Source organism: Diceros bicornis, chromosome 4 (assembly GCF_020826845.1).
Source record: "Diceros bicornis minor isolate mBicDic1 chromosome 4, mDicBic1.mat.cur, whole genome shotgun sequence".
Lineage (NCBI taxonomy): Eukaryota > Metazoa > Chordata > Mammalia > Perissodactyla > Rhinocerotidae > Diceros > Diceros bicornis.
Genome location: NC_080743.1, coordinates 14,594,666 through 14,615,777, shown reverse-complemented (window position 1 = coordinate 14,615,777; position 21,112 = coordinate 14,594,666). Strand labels below are relative to the sequence as shown.

General features: G+C 34.5%; 1 protein-coding gene across 1 annotated transcript in view; it reads left to right on the top strand.

The window, feature by feature from the left end:
* Window positions 1–21,112, top strand: part of PIGK (phosphatidylinositol glycan anchor biosynthesis class K) — a 113,748-nt gene that overhangs the window by 59,615 nt on the left and 33,021 nt on the right. Inside the window, exon 10 of the mRNA XM_058538326.1 lies at window positions 14,184–14,268. Coding sequence (XP_058394309.1) covers window positions 14,184–14,268 — 85 coding nt within the window. The remainder of the gene's footprint in view (window positions 1–14,183; window positions 14,269–21,112) is intronic.

Below are 21,112 nucleotides of genomic sequence, written 5' to 3'. Positions count from 1 at the left end.
TATGTGTAGGTTTTATTGTGGGGTGAGGGGGAATGAACCTGGTAAGGGACAGGGCCGTGAGGTCTTTGCTAGCAATATCCTTCATGGTAGATATTAATTTTGGGGCACTGCTGTTAGATTTGTTAGAATACTATGATTTTCTCTGGGGTAATCAATAATTTGAAATTTCATGATAAATTTTTTTTAATAAAGACAAACTGTACTTAAAAACTGCAAGTAAAGTCATTTATGTGTTTTCATTAAATTGATATAGTAAATATTATTTAAAGTATATTTTTCTATGAAAGTAATAGATAAATTCCTACAAGGTGGCAGGTAATTAAAAATGCTTATTTCAAAATTAATTTTCTCATAAAAATAAAGAAAACGCAGGAGACTGAAAAAAATCGTTTACTTTTGGCCATGACCTGGTAATATATATAGTAATTAAATATTTATATGAGAAAAAGAACATATTATGTTTCTTCATGAGACAAACATTTATTGACAGTTTTCATTTGAGCTACCGATGACATTAATCTATCCAACATTGACTAATTCTATTATGCTCCATCTTTCTCTGTTTGTAATTCAAGTATACAAAGTTCTTGTCATACTCAGTGGTATTCCAGACTTCGCACTTTCTTTAATTTGATGACATTGTCGCATATTATTCTGAAAGTACTTTCACTAAGGGAAGCATGCAGCTAATATTGTTATGGGATGTCTTTTTTTCAGTGAGATTGATCAACTTTATATTAACTTCAGTATTAAGAGCCTTTCTTTGTTCTTTGTCTGATGGGCTCAGCCTAATGTTAGTTAATATTTTTCAGTATGGTTTCTCAAAAGTGAAAAACAAATGAAAATTAATGATATACAGGAGTTCCAAGGATATGATCTCAGAATACCTGAATTTGTCCGTGATAACTAAGTGTAGATGCTGGCTGAGAATTACTTTGCATCGCACTGTGAGTAGTTATGGACCTAGTTTAATTGGTCTGAACAACATTGCCAGTCAGAGATTCAGACACTTGGTAAGCAATTTAAATTGAGTTATATTAAAATTAGTATATCTAATTTTAAAATGTTTATTTCTTTATACCAAATATATGTATATTATGAGTATGTGTATTAAGAGATGGAATAGGAACATAGTGTTTTAGATTTCTACCTATCTACTTCTAGGTGACTTAAGGATTGCATGCTTTAGGACATTCTTTTGCACTTTTGCCTTAAGGTACTGAGACAGGTAATAACGAGCTAAATTATGAGTACAGGCAATCGCTGGCTTAGAGAGTCCACCCTTAGTTTCTATGGCTTGCCATAGATGGAGTTGTAACTGCTCTAATTGCTTTGCATAAACATGGTCTGTACATTTAAAATCTTGTATCTAATGACAGAAAAAGCTCTAAGTTACACTTTAAAAAATAACTGATAGTCATAAGGATTTCTCTTTAGTATGCCAAAACACTGTAATGTATATCTTCTAAATCACAGAAACTGATTCAAATTTATTTTGTATGGTTTTAGTGTTAAGGGTGATTTTTTTTCTTTCTAATTTGAAAATTAGGCACAGTAAAACCTTGAGTATCCAGAAATTAGGTAACTTCTAGTAATAACAAGTACTTGAAAGTTGCAAGTGAGTTGGCTCTGAATATGAGAAATCCCATTTTTACCTTAGATGTAAAAACACAACTTGACTTTAGTGGCCTTTGGCATCCATAGTTTGAAATTTCATCACAGGGAAATATTTCTCAATAAAAGAATACCCTGTAATATTCAGAATTAGAAAGAACAATTCACTTTTTCTAGAATAAGAAATGAATATAAATGATTTATTAGAGAGGTGGTTTGAAGTTAATAATAAAGAACAATTGACTTCACTTTCAGAATTGTTGCTGACTAGATTTTTCTGAAAAACTCTTCTGTTGTAAAATACTTAGATGCTCTATAAACTACAAAAAAAGTACTTTTAAATACAGAGCTGAGCTACCAAGAAAGTAGTTGTGTGGAGACAAACAACATTGATGAATGGCATTTCTGGTTTTTTCCAGATTGAACTAGAACTGGTGGCACCCCTTTATTCAGTGGAAGGGGCTGCAGAAGTTCAACTTCCCATGTTTCTAGACAGTCACAGCTAATGTTCCAAACATGCAGCTTCCTTAAGGAGTTGGAGACAAGCTCAGACTCTTAGTTTCCCTTTGTAAGGCCTGCTTAGACTTACTATGAAGAGAGTATCAGTGGGTGGGAGCCCTCTCCTAGAGCCACCCCATGATGTGTCCAGATGTACCTTAATCCCAACGTCCTTTACAGGGGTCCATGTGCTTTATCCTGCTGCAGGCCCTTTAATCTGTGAGGCAGAAAGTATTTGTAAGAGCCCGTTGCTGAACAGTGGCTCTCAATAGGAAGCCCTGCTTTCCTCAATAATAGGGAAATCTCTGGGGGAAAACATATAAGGAGCTAAAATCCATGTGGTAAGTAACCATGGAAGGCAAGGTTCCCTAAGTGATAATTACTGATATAGAAATCTAGAGTTTAAGGCTTTGTGTGAGGGTCAGGACAAAAGGCTGCGGGCCTATTTGTGTATAGTTGGGCTTAAGAAAATGACTGCCTGCTTAAAATTGGTTACCCAGCTAAACTGTCATTAAAGAATGAACAAAAAAATGACATTTTCAATCATACAAAAGCTGAGAGTATTTTGAATCAATACACCCTTACTTATACGACATCTAAAGGGATGCACTTCTTGAAGAAGGCAAAGGAGCCGGAAGAGAGGTCTGAGTGCAAGGAAGAATGCTGAGCTCATAAATTAGTACAAATGTGAGTAAATTTAAGCAAAAACTGAGTATCTTTTATAATTATGATGATAATAGTGACATGGTAATTGTTTGGGGGAGTAAGATAAATCAAAGTATTTAATATGTATTTAGTATTTAATATTATTAAATAATGTATTTAATAATAATATTATGTAAGAAGGAGAGGAAGTGATTGGTTTTAAAGTATTCTGAGGTTTGTTTTTTTTTTTTTCGTGAGGAAGATTTGCTCTGAGCTAACATCTGTTGCCAATCTTCCTCTTTTTTTTTTTTTTTTTTTTTTTTTTTTTTTTTGTGAGGAGATCAGCCCTGAGCTAACATCCGCCAATCCTCCTCTTTTTTCGCTGAGGAAGACGGCCCTGGGCTAACATCGGTGCCCATCTTCCTCCACTTTATATGGGACGCCGCCACAGCATGGCTTGACAAGCAGTGCGTCGGTGCGCGCCCGGGATCCGAACCAGCGAACCCCGGGCCGCCGCAGCGGAGCGCGGGCACTTAACCGCTTGCGCCACCGGGCCGGCCCCTCTTCCTCTTTTTTTGCTTGAGGAAGATTAGCCCTGAGGCAGCATCTGTGCCAGTCTTTCTCTATTTCGTATGTGGGTCACTGCCACAGCGTGGCCTGATGAGCAGTATAGGTCCATGCCCGGGACCTGAACCCGTGAACCCAGGCTGCCAAAGTGGAGTGTGCCAGACTCAACCACTATGCCATGGGGCTGGCCCCATCTGAGGTTTTTTTTTGAATGGGGGGAAAAGAGTAGTAAATTTCAATAGCTTTAGACTGTAAAGTAAGTGTGCATTTTACGTTTTGAGAATGACCACTAAAAGAATAGAAATAGAAGAAATACGATAAAAACAGTACAGAAGAAAAGATGGGCTTAAAAAAGTCAATGAGGAGGTAGCAAAGGAATGAAAGTGAAACATAGAAAGAGCAGGAATAATAGAAATTACAAAGCAAGAAGACAGAAATAATTATAATTATGTTGCTTATAACAATAAATTTAAATAAATTAATCTTAGTTTAAAACAGAGATCATCACATTAGGATAAAAAGAAATCTAACTACAGCTACAGACAGAAAACGTAATGATATTAAATAGCTGAAAATAAAAGGATTACTAGGCAACTGCTAACCAAAAGAAAGCTTATGTATGTAGTTATATTAATATTGGACAAAATAGACTTCGGAAAGGGCATTAGCAAGGGTAAAGAGGGCAACTAATGGTAAAAGGTTTAACTCAGCAGGAAGATAAAAGCATGTTAAACTTTTGATTATCTAATAACATAGCCACCATATATTTTTTAAAAATTTACATACTTGAAGAGGTTGATAAATTCACCATTATAGTGGAAGATTTCAATATCACATTATCAGAAATTGATAAAATATTCCTCTAGATGTTTTGAAATTGAAGATATGAGCAACATGATTAACAGACTTGACCTGATAGATTCAACAATTAGAAAATAAGCATTCTTCTCAAGCTCAAAGGTAATACTTTTAAAAATTGACTCATAATTGGCCAAAAAAGCATATCTTAACAACTATAAAGGTTTGGAATCTTATGGAACATTTTTTTCTGATCACAATATAATTGTTAGAATCAATAGCAAAAAAGAATTGTTTAAAATATATATGTATGGAAATTTAAAAACACACTTTGAGTAATTCTTGGAATAAAAAAATATCAGTGGAAAATTTAAAAATACTTAGAACTGAGTGATAATGAAAACTTTAAATATCAAAAGTAGTAGGATACAGTTTCTGATTATGGAAAGATGAAATAATTTGTAACAGACTTGTCATCCTACCAAGAACAGCTAGAAAAGCCAGACAAAAATCATATTTTTAAAGACATTAGAGAAGTGTAAAAGCAATGAGGACTGAGAAGCTAAAAATCCAAATTTGAGAAAACTTTTCAGAGATGAGCTCAAAATCTGTAGCCACTTTTCTGCCGGGTTAATTCACTGATTCTAAGAGTAGGTCAAAAGTCGAGAATCTGGGTTAGGTCCAGGCAGTGGGTCATTGCTTATAGATAGAGAAACTGGCAAAATTTTTAGTGATTGTGTGAAGCTAGAGTGACAGTTGTCACTCAATCACAAAACCAGTTTCCCTTTCAAGATATTTGCCTCAATCACATGACCAGTTTCCTTTTAAAAATATTTGCCCAATTTTGAACCTAAGGGAAAGCTATCTGTTAAGCAGAAAACCTCTGAAAACCGGAGCTGAATTTACTAATCTTGAATTCTGAGGAGATGAAGATCTGCAGGATGGGAGTCCCTGGAGAACACACCAGGTGAGACCTGACAGTCCTGGAGATGGTGGTGAACTGACACTGACAATTTCCAGCTAATTTTCCCTTTGAATCTATGTACTGATTTCTGGGCGCAGCAAGAGTAGAGATTAGCCAACTGTGGCCCATGGGCCATATCTGGCCTGCTGCCTGTTTATGTAAATAAAGTTTTATTGTAAAACAACCACATTCATTCATTCATTTACGTATTGTCCATGGCTGCTTTCGGGCTATAATAGAGTTGAGTAGTTGTGAAGGAGACGTTATGGCCAGAGAGCCTAAAATAGTTACTCTCTGGCCCTTTACAGAAAAAAGTTTTTCACCTCTATGCTAGAGGAGTCTGGGTTTGGCCTCTGATGAAGGGTCACTAATGGGGACAGCGTGACCAGTACAGCTTTTGGCAGTTCAGTGGGGCTGGAATGCCGAATTCTGAAGCTGCACAGGACAACAGGACAAAAAATCTAAGGCAGAAATCTTTGAAAAGCACAGTGGAATTTCTGTAATATCTCTGTGTTGAGGGGACAAAGACCTGCCAGGTTTCAATTTAAAACCTTCAAAGGCCTCACCCTAAGAATAGGGGCAAATTAGAGGTAGAATGAGTCTTATCAAAATTGTAAGTCAGTTCTAATTCAACTCAGTTGCTGATTGAGTGAAAGTGATCAGACTACCACTCTGTAACTGCCAGCAGAGGCAAGTGTGGATCTTCTCAGATGGAAAATAGCATTGTTGGTGGCTTTTTTTTGTATTATAAATATGCCGTGTCCTATAAACAATCAATCAAAAATTATTAGGCACGTAATAGGGAGGGCACTATGACCATACACTAAGAGCAAAACAGAAAACAAAAGAGAATATAGAAGCAGACCTAGAAGTGATCCAGAACTTGGAGTTAGTACATAAGAACCTTAAAGTAACTATGTTTAGTATGTTCAAGAAAATAGGAAAAAAATTCTTGAAAACAGATGAAAAGATAGGGAATTGACCAGAGAATATGAATATATCTAAAACAATGAAATGAACATTCTAAAATTGAAAAATTTAGTTTCTGAACTGAAGAACTCAATGAATGGTTTAACATCAAATTGGATACATCAGAAAACAAGATTAGTGTACTTGAAAACAATTCAATAGAAAATATGCAAACTGAAGCACAGAAAGAAAAAATGAAAGAGTAAGAGACGTATTAGGTTCAGTCAAATGGTGTAATGTGTGTAAATAGTGTCTTAAACTAGAGGACAGATTGAAAACAGAGAATCAGCAATATTTAAAGAGAGAATGAACAAAACTAATGAAACACATCAAACCACAGATTCAGCTAACTCTATTAACCCGAAGCAGGAGTGGGATTTTCTTTCCCAAAGGAAACCACAACTTGGCACATTATAGTCAAAATGCTGAAAAATCATAGCCAAAGAGAAGAATCTTAAAATCTCACCAGAGAAGAAAAGGCACATTACCTTTAGTACTGATGTAAACAGTGGGAGTCATAAAACAATAGAATGACATGTTTAAAGTGCTGAAAGGAAGAAAACTTCTAACCTATAATTCTATACAGCAAAAATATATTCCAAAAAATGAAGGTGAAATAAAGATATTTTCAGACAAACAAAAACAGAATTTGTTGCCAGTGCACCTGAACTAAAATAAAAACTAAATGGAGTTCTTCAGCCAGAAATAAAATGATCCCAAAGGGAAACACAAAAATTCAGTGAGGAATGAACAGACCCAGAATAGGTAAATATATCATTTAAGATAATTGAATATTGATGGGACAATAAGTAAATAAAAATGATCTCCTGTTAGGTTAAAAAATATTTGTAGAATTAAAATATCTGACAACAGTAAGGCAAAAGGCAGAGGGATAAATGGAATTGAAGTGTTGTAAAATACTATTCTTGTTGGAGAAATGGTAAATGTGATCAGTTTGATTAGACTACAGGTCAAAGTTGGGTTCTAATGTCCAAGGTAACCACTATAATAATGGTAAATGTTATGTATAACTACCATGTTAATAAAGGAAGAAAAGGATTAATAAACTATTTGGTTAATTCAAAAGAAGAAAGAAAAAGGAACATCAAATAGGTAGGAAATAGAAAATAGATAATAGTTGTAAATCCAGCTATATCAGTTATTAAATTAATGTAATTGGACCAAATGCCCTGTTTGAGAGTAAGGTGATCATACTAAATTAAAAACAGAACCCCAAAATGTGCTGTTTATATGAGACGTCTTCGGTATAAGGGCACAAAAATCACTTGGAATGTGGCTAAAGTAATACTTAGAGGGGATTTAGGAAAAAAAATAAGTAAAAGCAATAAAGCCTCCAAGGAAAAGAATATTTGCTTTTTTTTTTTTTTCAATTGTTAAAAATGTGTACCCTCTCCCAAGAAACTACAAACAAATGGGAGGCTTAGATGGTTTTCATCTGTGACATTTACCAAACACACGTGTGGGGCTGACATATACAAACAGAATAAAAAAAGAAAGCATGTTACCTAACTCGTTTGATGGAACTAGTTAATTTTGAAATCAAAACCAGACAAGGAGAGTGTCAAAAGAATATAGAGCCAACCTCACTTATGATCACAGATGTACAAATCTTAAATAAACTTGAATCCAGTAATTTATGATTAAAATACTCATGACCAAATAGAAGTTATCTTAAAATTGCAAGAATGATTTAGGATTACAAAATATATTAATGTATTTTGTTATATCATTATATTAAATATGAAATATTTTGTAATTGTTTTGGTAGATGCAGAGAAGGCATTTGATTAAAATTCATCAATCATTAATGTTGGAAAGGGAACATGGCTTAGCAAACTGGAAATAAAAGGGAGCTGCCTTGACTTAATAAAGGCTATGTGTCTAAAGCCAGCAGCAAACATTATACTTTAGAGTGAATCTTTAGAAGCATCTCAATGAAAGTCAGACAAGATGAGGATGCATGCCATAATTCCATCTATTCATCATTGCACAAGAAGTCCCAAATAATGCAAGAAGACAAAGGAAAGAATAGGAGGTCTAAGAATCAGGAAGAGGTACACTTTCTGTGAGTTTACAGACCAGTGCAGCCATGCATTGCTTGGTTTTCTGGGTTTTTGTTATATCTGTTTTACTGTGTTTCTTGGGAGGTATTCTTTTTTAACTGGTATGTGCATTTTTATGCCACACTGCAAGCTGGCAGTAAATAAGATGCATTTCAACTCGGTCTACAAATTAATATAACCTTAGTTCTCTTGGGAGTTAACTTCCTGTTCTCTATCTCAAATTATGTCTCTTTCCCCCAGTTCTTCATTTTCCTTGTGCTTCTTCAAAGTAGGTTATAGCCAAGGTTATGTTTTAATATTTTCTCTCACAAGTTTTTAGTTTGATAATTAGAAGAATGGTGATGCTGCGAGTTTGGGAGGTGGATCTCATTTCAAGGAAGATGATGCATTAGACTGTTGTCTCATTGCTATTTAACCTATCTTCACAAAAATGATCTTTAGTGACTCTTGGGACCTTTCTGGAGTTGTAATAGCATTTTGTGTTTGTCTCTATTGACCAATAAATTTGAGTTCTTTTCTCCCTTAGAATATCTTTAAACTTTCAGGAATGTCATGGGCCTCCAGGTTTGTCAAGTATAACTTGCACGGCAATATGTATTGTCAATGATATGAATGCTCGGGCATTTTTTAAAATGAAGTTTAGGAGTGGAAATTTTTCTATCCTTTCTTTTTTTCCAACAAGATTGGATAAAGAAATTAATTTTGTTTCTCTATATACTATTAATTTCAAGTAATTCTTCTGAGCTATCATGTTCAAGAGGTTACACTAACTTTGGCTAGCTTCCTGTTTTTGATATGTTTAGAGAATTTTTTTATGATTTTGGATTACCTTAAAATGATGTAATTGAATTATTTATTGATCTTCTTAATTTTTAGTTTGTATTTGGAATAGCACAACATCTTTGCTTTTCTGTTCTTTTTGTTGGGTATATTTCTAGTATTTGAGAAGATGCTTTGGCCTTCTGCCCACAGTAAGCTATGTCATTTTATACATAAATAATCTAATGTCAATATGGCAGTATAGAATAAAAACTTCACCTGTTTCTGAATCAGAGATGGCCTTATATGTGGGCACAGTAGGTAATTTTACAATGTTATTTCAGGAGTGCTTGGATAGCGCAAAAGAGAAAGATTTTTGAGAGCGCTGGGCATCTATGAAAGGGTAAAAGAACACCAAAGAGATGAAGGTTGGTAAAGCCTAACTTCCTAGGTTTCAGAATTTTGCCAGCAGCATTTTATTACTTATGCAGAGGATTTGGACAATATTTTAATTGCATTTTGATTTGAGATGGTAGCATCACTGTATTGGATCCAGAATCCTTTCTTAGTGTAAACAAATTCTATTTACTATTGTTTTCTACAAAAACAGTTTAAAAAAATAGTAAAGTAAAAAAAGAAATACATAGCTTTTTCCGTGCGGCAATTACTCCCTTGTTAAGTTATTTAAGTAGATCCTCTCAATGAAGGATCTTGGAAAGAGATAATAAAAAAGTATATCCTTTTAGAAGGGACTCAAAATGTTAAATAAAGGAATAATGGATGGCTTTAAGAAAGAGAACTTTACTATTTTGCAAAAGAAATTTCCAGGTTCCCTTAGGATGACAGCCACATATAAATTGAAATTAACATTGTAGTTTTCTCAGTTTCTGAATTATACTATAAGCATGACTACCTGATCAGAGCCCTGGCTACTGAGGACTTGAGAGATGGGGCTTAGAAAGTGTGGATGGTCTTAGGTGACAATCTTGGGAAAGTACTAATTCTGAGAGAATGGAAGATACCTTGCAAGGAGGGAGGGAGTGTCCCTTGGAGGCTTGGTGGTGAAGAGAAAGAAAGGAGCAGCTAAAGATAAAGGTCTAAAGGAAATAAATGAAAAAAAAAAAAAAAACTGTTTCCACCACCACCACAAAAAGTACCATTTATTGAAGAAACTACACTTCAGTCTAGCCACAGAGGAGGGTGCTCTTGAACTGAAAACCCAATAAGCCAACTTATCTCCCTTCTTCCCCCATCACAAGATAACTTGCTGTTGCTGATCCTGAAACAAACCAGTACAAGTAATCTTCAACAGGAAAAAAAGCCAGCATCTGTACAAAGTTGCTATAAGAAAACAGAAAATTAAAATCGACTCTTTTCAACTCACAGAGAGAGAGAGAGAGAGAAAGAGAGGTGGGAGAGAGAGTAAAAGGAAAAATAAAAAGAAAGAAAAATCACAAAACAGGAAAACTGAAACACAACACTCAAGCATAAATAACCTATATTAAACAAGCAATTGCATTATGAAAGGACACCATGAATCAGACACTCCAAAACTCACAATTGCAGTGGACAAACAAAAGGAAGATGTATGAAACAGCAGCTGACTGAACTCTGGAAAGAAAGTGACGGAAAAAGACAAAAATCATTTCAGAAATGAAAACTTAATTACATGGTACCAAGGAAGATAGATACTGCCAAAAGTTCCATAAGATACATAAAGAATAGAAATGAAAGAGTCAAGAAAATGAAACTGAAATAAGAGAGATAAAAGGATCAGAGAGAAAGTGATAGAGAAAATCCAATATATTTTGTTCAAGAACTTGAACTAGAAAAACAAATGGAAAATGAACAGAAATATTTAAAATTATGATTAAAAAAACTTTTCTGAAATACAAAGAGATCTGAATTTCCATATTAAAAGGACTCCTTTGTTCCTGGGAGAATTGATCTAGAACAACTGACTCTTAGCTATATCCTATATCCTGGTATTAAACCTTAAAATAAAAGGAAAAAAAGACCACTTGAGCCTGCAAGCCAAAAAATAATAATTAAAAAATTTAAAATAAATTAAAAATGAAAATAATTAAACTGGAAATAAAACCAGCTTGACATCACACAGCAACATATAAAGCAAGAAAATGATGGACAAACATTTTTAAGAAATTCCAAATGAGTAATAATTTTAATTTATTGTAAAACACTGAATAAGTAAAAAACTCCTAAGTCCATAGTGATACCCACGATTAAAAATGTCCTGCGGTTATTAAGAAAATTTTCAAACCTATCCTTGGTTGATGCATACTGAAGTGAAGTATGAATCGTCATTCTGCAACTTTCAAACGGTTCAGAAAAAGTAAAAAACAAATAAAATATAGAAACTTGTTTGGAACTTTGCATAGCAACTACTTGGCATTTAAAAAAAAGTCACCCAGGGGCCGGCCCGGTGGCGCAAGCGGTTAAGTGCGCGCGCTCCGCTGCGGCGGCCCGGGGTTTGCTGGTTCGGATCCCGGGCGCGCACCGACACACTGCTTGGCAAGCCATGCTGTGGTGGCGTCCCATGTAAAGTGGAGGAAGATGGGCACAGATGTTAGCCCAGGGCCGTCTTCCTCAGCAAAAAAAGAGGAGGATTGGCAGATGTTAGCACAGGGCTGATCTCCTCACAAAAAAAAAAAAAAAAAAAAAAAAAAGTCACCCAAAACAAATTGCTAGATTTCCAATATTTTTGTACCTTTTATATTGACTGAGAGACATTTTGTAAGTAAAATGTATTCCATCTTATACATTGTTACTTTAGATTTTTGGAATAAACAACGAAGAGTGGCTTTTTCGTATTTCTATATATTCTTAGAATTACTTCAGTGATTTAATCTTCATTTATTTTTTTCAGCAGATATTTATTGCGACTGCTGGTGCCATCACAGGAATCACGGCGGTAGCACCTAACTGTTCTGAGTAGTAGTCATTGTGTTCGTCCCCACCACAGCCACACAGTGAAAAAGAAACACATAAGTGCACAAATATGTCAGTTTCACTTAGAAATATCCTTGATGAGGGAGGAAAATTTTTTAATTGAATTATTTATCTTTTATTATTGAGTCGTAATAGTTATTTATATATTCTTGATACAAATCCTTTTTCAGATATATGATTTGCGAAAATTTTCTCCCATTCTGTGGGTTCTTTTTTCACTTTCTTGATAGTTTCCTTTGAAGCACAAAAGTTTTAAATTTTGATGATATTCAATATATCTATTTTCCTTTTGTTTCTTGGTACGTGTTTTATATACCTAAAAATGTAGATAGACTTTTTAAATGTATATTGTGAAATGTTTTAAAATAATGTAGGGGTTTTTTTGGTCAATGAGTGTTTATTGTATTTTATGTTTAATTGTGGTAAATATACCATATTAATTTTCGAGGACTGCCATAGCGAAGTACCACAGATTGGGTGGCTTAAACAACAGAAATTTATTTCCTCACAATTCTGAAGGCTAGGAGTCCAAGACCAAGGTGTCAGCAGAATTGGTTTCTTCTAAGGCCTCTCTCCTTAACTTATAGATGGCCACGTCGTGTGTGTGTGTGTGTCCCCAGTGTCTTCACATGGACTTTAGTCTATCTCTGTGTCCTCTGTCTCTATGTCCTAATCTGCTCTTCTTAGGACAGTATCATATTGGATTAGGGCCTACCCTAATGACCTCATTTAACCTTAATTACCTCTTTAAAGACCCCATCTACAAATACAGTCACATTCTGAGGTGCTTGAGGTCAGGGCTTCAACATACGAGTTTTGGGGACACAATTCATCCCATTACATATACCTAATATAAAATTTACCATTCTAACCATTTTTAAGTATACAGTTCAGTGGCATTAAGCACATAATGTTATAATGTAACCATCACCACCACCACATCCAGAACTTTGTTTGTCTTTCAGGACTGAAACTCTACTCATTAAACAATAAAACCTCATTCTCCCCTCTTTTGCTCCTGGCAACCACTTCTGCTTTCTGCCCCTATAAAACAATGTTTTGACATAATTTTTTTTCATCGTTAGTGAAAGTCTTTAAAGTTCCCCCAAATTGATTATTTATATGCTAATTCTACAAAGTATACACAAACTTTTACCTAGCTAAGAGGTTCTTTAAGCTCTTAAATCATGTGCAAAATTTGGTCCTTATTTGTATATCTGCCTTTTTCTTGAGAGAGATTCCAGATTTCTCATCATCGGTTTCCTTAACTACAGCCCTAGAGGCTTAGACCAGTCTTGTTTGATTATTTTTCAAGATAATTCAAGGTTTCAATTTTTAAAATTTAATTTTTAAATTGATAAGTTGATGTGTAATTTACAGAAAAAAGGTAAAAGAAAATTTAAATATGTTTAGGTCTTATTGTTTTGAAATCTAATGTTTGCTATTTCGAAAAGGGTCAATAATATTTTAAAAACATTTTTTCTAATTCTCTTCATTTGGGGAGGTTTATTTTTTATTCCTACTTTGCACTTTACTATTTTATACTGTATTAGGTATGTATTATGTCAACTCTATCTCATTGTAAATGCAGGTAGTAAAGAAAATATTTTTCATATAAAATAACTTCTCTGAGAGTTATTGTTGTCTTCATTTTATTCATATATTCATTCAGCAAACATTTATTGAGTCTTTATTTTTTGGTAAACATTGGATCTACAAAGAAGAATAAGACATGTTTTTTGTCTTCAAGGAGGTAAAAAAATGTACCTAGATGGATCTAAATAAATTATTATATTTGAAAGAAGAGTAAACAAAGAAGGAATTGGTGGTTGGTCTGAACAGGAAACAGAATGAAAAGAGTCATAGGGCTGCAAGGCCCAGTGGCGGGTGGCCGGTAGTTGGATACTGCTGAAACAATAGCCCGGTATATAGAGAAGGAGTTGCTGGAGATGAGGCTTGAATGTGGTTGGAGCCAGGTTTTGAAGACTTTTAAATGCTGTGATTACGAAGCACACCCTATGAACAGGTAGTTCCTAAACATTTTTAAGTCTCAGAATGAAAGACAGGATCTGAGAATATTAGCTGATGTCAGCTAATCTTATTACATAGTAATTAAATGCAATGTGAATGCATTTATAGTTATGTCATTTAAAAATTATTAGGTGGTTTTTCATAGATTATTGATAAATACTGATTATTTGAAAAACATTAAATATATATTTTTTAATATATTTCATATTTAGCATATTTAAATATTTGCTGTATTTAAAATAGTATTTACCTTAGCTTTGTGTTTTTTAATTTCTTTTTTCTAGCCATAAGGAAGACCAGATGGATGAAGAACTAATGGAACCTCTGAAATATGCCGAGCAACTTCCTGTAGCTCAGATAATACACCAGGTTTGCTTTCCATTTTATTCTTTTGAAAGAAACAAGATTTTTAATCTCTGAAAAGTAATTGCTTTTGTTAGGTTTTTCACAATCAATGTGCTATAGCTGAAAGGCATTCCAGGCCGTCTATTCCTATTTAGACTCCACCTATTATGGCTGGAAGTCTCATTCAAAGCACAATATTAAAAGGCTACTTGCTGTGTAATAGTAGAATTCTTACTTATATAAAATACAGGGTAAAATCAGAATTATCTTTTGTGCATTAGTTAACAATAAGACTTAATTTCAAAAAACTTTCATTTGAACCATTGTATATAGTACTTGTTAGTGACAAGGAAAAAGCTGAAAAAATATCATTTGGTGTAATTTTTTTGAGTAGGTAAAATGAGAAAACAATCTTTCCCTACTTCTTCCACTCCACCCCATTATCAGCTCTTGTAAAGTACAATTCTAAATGTCATGTGGGCAATTTTTTCATTTCCAATTATAATGACTCTATCATCCCTTCTACATAACTATAGTCTTAGAGAAGGCAGTGTGGTAAGTACTTAAACTTAGATTTTGTACTGTAATTTTGACAGCATATAAAAGTGTGCCCTGCTGGGCCAGAATCTAAGAATTTTAAATGGTCTGTTGACAAGAGTTATGGTCTTTAGATCTAACAGATTTTTTAGAATCTGTAGATTATAGGAAGTATTAAAAGCCTGTAAATGTCAGAATTTCTTGGAATTTTAATGAATGTTTATTATTATGAGTATTTCCATATGTCTTTGTCAATCAAAAGAATTTTTGGGGCCGGCCCAGTGGCGCAGCAGTTAAGTGCGCGCGCTCTGCTTTGGTGGCTCAGGGTTCGCAGTTTTGGATCCTGGGCGTGCACCCACACACGCTTGTCAAGCCATGCTGGGACTTGTCAAGCCATGCTGGGGCAGCATCCCATATAAAGTAGAGGAAGATGGGCACGGATGTTAGCCCAGGGCCAATCTTCCTCAGCAAAAAGAGGAGGATTGGCATCGGATGTTAGCTCAGGGCTGATCTTCCTCACACACACACAAAAAAGAATTTTTATTTAGCTGATAGGGGTTGATTAGAGGAAGTACTGGTTTGAAAACGCCTATTAAAAGAAACAGGCTTTTACTTTAAAATATTGGCTATATAGATCTTTTCATTGACATTAAAATTTAATATTAAAATTCTGCAACAAATTACAAAAAATGGTCAGAAATTTGCCCCTTTGAGAAGCCTATCTGTGCTTGGTACAGGTCCAGTTTATATGTCAGGAATTCCCTAGCACTGTCAGAGCTTGAATGACCTAACAGCCTGCAAATGTCACATTTAAATTCTGTCTTCATGCCTGACTCTCAGCATAAATGAATTAAACAGCAGAGCCGGCAGCAAGTCAATGTGTTCTTAACAGTAAGAGTGAGCAATGAAACAGTCTGTGGTTTGTTCAGAATAGGTAAATAGAAGCTGCCCAGAACAGTTCACCTAGAATAAAATCTGAAACAGGAAGCGAGAATTAACCTTTCAGGTGGTTGATCAGATGAAGTGTCAGTCATGTTTTTATACCAGGAGTGCACCAATGAGCTGTGGTTTATGTAACAGCTGCATTTTCCTGTTATACGCCACATGAATTCAAAGATGCACATTTTTGACCCTGGTGAGAATTTTTATTGTGATATTTTTGGCAGTATAAGAAGCTGTATTAATTTTAACACCAAATCATAAACATTATAATTAAAATCTGTAGTATCTGAGTTTAGAAAATTTTGATTTTTAAGAAATTTGCATGATAGGAATTTCTTTTATGTTTGTTGAATAGAGTTACTCTGTTCTCAGGGGTTAATCAGGAAGGGTCGTTATTGAACCAGACTCTGTTCCTCTTATTTCCCTTTCCTGACAGTACTGCAGCATTGGGACTGTTACCATTGTCTGTCCAGTGGTCTTTAAGAAACATATGAGTTTTGTTGCTAGAAGTCCACTTATTTTTTTCCCCTAAGAGAATAGTAATACATGTGATAATTAGGTTCAGCCAATCCCACAAAAGCTTTTTAATCTGTAATATATCTAAATTATAGATTTAGTATAGTATATATCTAACCTCTACCTGTAACTGTTTTACACTATAAGTAACTATTTTTCCTCTAATCTTGAATCATGTTTTATCTGTGCCCATTTTGGAGCATGTATCATTTGTATTTGAAATAATGTTATTTTTTCACGTCTTGTATCTCCTATTTGATTGTCTTTCCGGACATTCTTGGTTTCTTGATATTCCTTTCAGCATCTGCCTTGTGCTATGTATGCATTTATCTGAATGGATGGGTATGTATTTTTAATGGTACATTGAGAGCCAGGAGCACCTCTTTTCTCTATTACCCAGACATCAGAAGCCAGAGTCTCTCACCAGTAGCACAGTTTAGAAGCTGCAGGAGAGGAGGAGCAGGGACAGGAGCTATTAGCATGAGGAACATCTTGAGAAATAGAAGAGAGGGGAATGGGTCTCAGTCATCTGAGCAATTAATTTCTTGTGTATGTTATTTAAACTGCATTTTACAGTCAGGGGCTAGGCAAGATTCTCAATATTGCCATTTTATACTGCCAAATTATTTGGTATTTTTTAGAAGTGCTAGCAAATACATCTAGGAAACCCAAGAGACTCAAGTTATAAACAATAGAATTAATAAAAGAATCTGGTGAGATAGCCAGATATAAATAAATAAAAGTGATAGCTTCTCTATATTTGCAATAAGTGCACAGAATGGAAATGGGAAAAATTTTCTTTTACAACAGTCAAAAGAACTATAAAAAACTTAGGAGTAAATTTAACAAGTAAACTCTAGGTCCTGTATAACAAGAATCTTGGAAATATACCATGTTTCACAAACAGAAAGACATACCAAATACTTGATGTGGTGAAGAATTTAATATCATAAAAGTATAATTTCTCCCAAATTAGCGGTTCTCATTAGAATGGAAGCAAGTTTGTTTTTTGGGGTTTTTTTTGGTGGGGAAGATTGGCCCTGAGCTAATCTGTTGCCAGTCTTCCTCTTGTAGCTGAGGAAGATTAGCCCTGAGCTAACATCTGTGCCCATCTTCCTCTCTTGTGTATATGGGATCAAGTCACAGCATGGCTTGATGAGGGGTGCGTACGTCTGTGCCAGGGATCTGAACCTGCGAACCCTGGGCCTCCAAAGCGTAGCCCGTGAACTTAAGTGCTACGCCACCGGGCTGGCTCTAAGTTTTGTTTTTTTTTAGTGTTAGGAAAAAAATGACCACATAATTCATGTGAAAGAACAAATATCCAATAATAGCCAAACAATTTATGTAAAAAGAGAGTTGCACCTGCCTTACCAGATATCAGAACACAGCCTCTATAATTAGATAAATATGATACGGACAAAAGACTAGACAGATGAATTAATGGAGCACAATGGAAGAGTGGATTTCAAACTTTATTATAATTCACAATAAGAAATACATTTTACATACATAATGACCCTTGATGTATGTGTTTGTATGTGTGTTAAAAAACAGAAATAAAAGTTTCATGTGGGGCAGGCCTGGTGGCGCAAGCGGTTAAGTGCGCATGCTCAGCTGCGGTGGTCCTGGGTTCGCTGGTTCGGATCCCGGGCGTGCACCAACGCACTGCTTGTTAAGCCATGCTGTGGCAGCGTCCCATATAAAGTGGAGGAAGATGGGCACGGATGTTAGCCCAAGGCCAGTCTTCCTCAGCAAAAAAGAGGAGGATTGGCATCGGATGTTAGCTCAGGGCTGGTCCTCCTCACCAAAAAAAAAAAAAAAAGTTTCATGAAACATTTACCTTCATTACATATGATGCACACTGATATTTTATTTTTCTGTTTTCTATTTTTTAAAATACCAAATAAAGCCTGCTAAGTTGATTTCAAAAGCAACAAATAGTCTTGACCTGTGGCTTGAAAGACACTAGAATAGAGAATCCAGAGAAAAAATTCACTATATCTGATCATTTAATATATGATTAAGATGATATTTCACTAGGAAAATGGTTAAAGTTCTATTTCATGTTATATATGAAGAAAATTTTGTATAGATTAAAGACCAAGTAAAATAAATAAATAAATAATTTTAGAAGAAAATTTAGGCAACTGCATTTATAATCTGGAAGGAGCGAAGACCTTAATGAACACAATAACCCAGAAGATATGTTCAGCTCCATAAAAATGGAATATTTTATACAACACAAGATACTACAATGTTAAAAAACTAATGTTAAAATCAAGATGAAATGTTTACGTAGAAGACAACAGTAAATTGGTTAATATTTAAAATATATTCAGAAATCTTGGAAGTTTAAAAAAGGCAAACAAAACAACTCGGTAGAAAGAAAAGACAAAAGAGATGAAAAGCAGTTCAGAAAAAAACAGATCTGAATGGCCAATGAATGAAAGAAAAGAACCTCAAACTCAGTAAAGGAAGTGCACAATACAAATTCAATAAAATTATTTTATACCTGTCAAACTGGCAAAAATTAAAATCACACTTTGGAGAACAGTTGGGCAGTTCCTCAAAAGGTTAAACATGGAGTTACCATATAATCCGATGATTATACCCTAGGTGTATAAAAACATGTATCCACACAGAAACTTGCACATGAATGATAATAGCAGCATTATTCATAATAGCCAAGAATTGGAAACAACCCAAATGTCCATCAACTGATGAATGGATAAATAAAATATAGTATATCCATACAGTGGAATACCATTCATTGATAAAAGGAATGAAGTACTGATACGTGCTACAACATGGATGAACCTTGAAAACAGTATGTTACATAAAAGAAGCCAGTCACAAAAGACCACATATTGTATGGTTCCATTTATATGAAATGTCCAGAATGGGCAAATCTTTAGAGACAGAAAGTGGATTAGTGGTTGCTTAGGACTGGGATGAGGTGAGGGAATGGGGACTGACTTCTAAATGGGTACAGGGTTTCTTTTTTCGGAATGATAAAAATGTTCTAAACTTAGTAGTGATCATTGCCTGGCTTTGTGAATATACTGAAACCATTGAATTGTACACTTTAAAAGGATCAGTTTTATGGTATATTAATTATATCTCAATAAAGATATTTTAAAAATTACAATCACTCATTTCTGGCAGAGGTGCTAGGGAAAGGTACTTGTGTACCTTGTTGGTAGATATCTGAATTATTTCTACCTTTTTAGAAGGCCATCTTGCAACATCTCTTCACATTTGTATATAACTTTCAACCCAATGGTTCCACTCATAAGAATCTAGCTCGTACTACTAATATATAAATAAAAGTACTATTATATAAGAATCTCAGTACAATGATATTTATAGCAGCCTTACTTGTGGCCACAACAAATTGGAAACATATGGATGCCCCTCAGTACAGTTGATATGGCACGTATGAGATTCAGAAGCCAAAATTCACTGGGGCAAATACATATTTTTCTATATTTTTTTATAATTGGATTTATTTTTTTGTCAACTAACATCTTTCCTCTCCCTGTTTCTGCCTAATGGTAGAAAATTTAATCTAGTCACTCACACCCAGGATTTTCACGCTCTTCCACTCCTTCCTGGGGTGATGGAATCACAGTTTAGGTAATAGGGAGTATTTGACATGTCTTCATGGCACTGAGAGCTTCAAGGTGTTCCTCCACTGAGATATACTGTTACATTGTATGGTTTTGAATTGGCATTTATTTCTTCTGGTAATCACTGAGATGGCTGGTGTGCATAGCCTGTCTGTTAATACTTAATATATCATCTCTCTACATGGCTGCATAGCTCTGGCAATGTTAGAGGAAGAGAACAGAGTAGGTAATGGGAAAGACCAGCTTCTCATTTGTTGTCATTCCTTCTCCTTTTCCTCCTCTTCTGTCTTCTGACTTTCTCACTTTTCTTTCTTGCCCCTTTCCCTCATATTTCCTTCTATTTCATTCCTTCTTTGGCAAGTGAATTAAATGCAGAGTCTGATACATAGTAGACACTGGATAAGTATGGTGACCATTGATTGTTGAATTTAGGGGTCTTTGACATACTGACTAAGAAGCAAAGAGAGTTAGGAGATCTCTAAAGGTCACAAAGAGTTTGTTGACAAACCTAATTTATGATACTCAGGTTCCTTTCATAGCCAACAATGGTAGTATTTATTAAACATTTCTGAGTAGGTATACAAATTGTAGGATTCATTATGTTAACAATTTAGGCAATCTAGTGGTCCTGCAACAAAATAAAAATGTACAAATCATGGGAAAGTGTAAATTGCAATTGCTAATGTAAGGAGCATTACCATATATGAAAGTACAACTAATCCTTTTAAGGATTTATTAAGTTTGTTAGGACTTAGAATATTATGAATAAATAGAAAAATACAGACAAAGAATGTGGTTTGGTTAACCTTGTATCCTTATGCTGGTAATTTCTCTTTAAAGGTGATTATTTTTTCTCTTAATCTGTTTACTAGGAAGGCAGGTATAGAACTCTCTTACTGAGACAGGATTATTTTTCTATATATGTAATTTTACATTTACTTCACAGATGTTAATTTTAAAATTAAACCAATTTTTAAAAATATCTTAAATTTAGGATTAAGACTTGAAATATGTGACTGTACTATGGTACTTTGATGGAAAGTTGGTATTTTTTCTTCTTTGTAAAAAGAATTGCATGCAGAAGGGTCAGATAAGTTTTTTGGTTTTTTTCTGGAATTAGTGGGTTCATTTCACTTTAATTTGTAAACATAAAAGTTGATTAACGCTATGTAGAGTTTATTGAGTTATAAAATAATGACAACTAGGGATTTAAAAAAATAATCAGACACAAAAGTCTTCTAAAA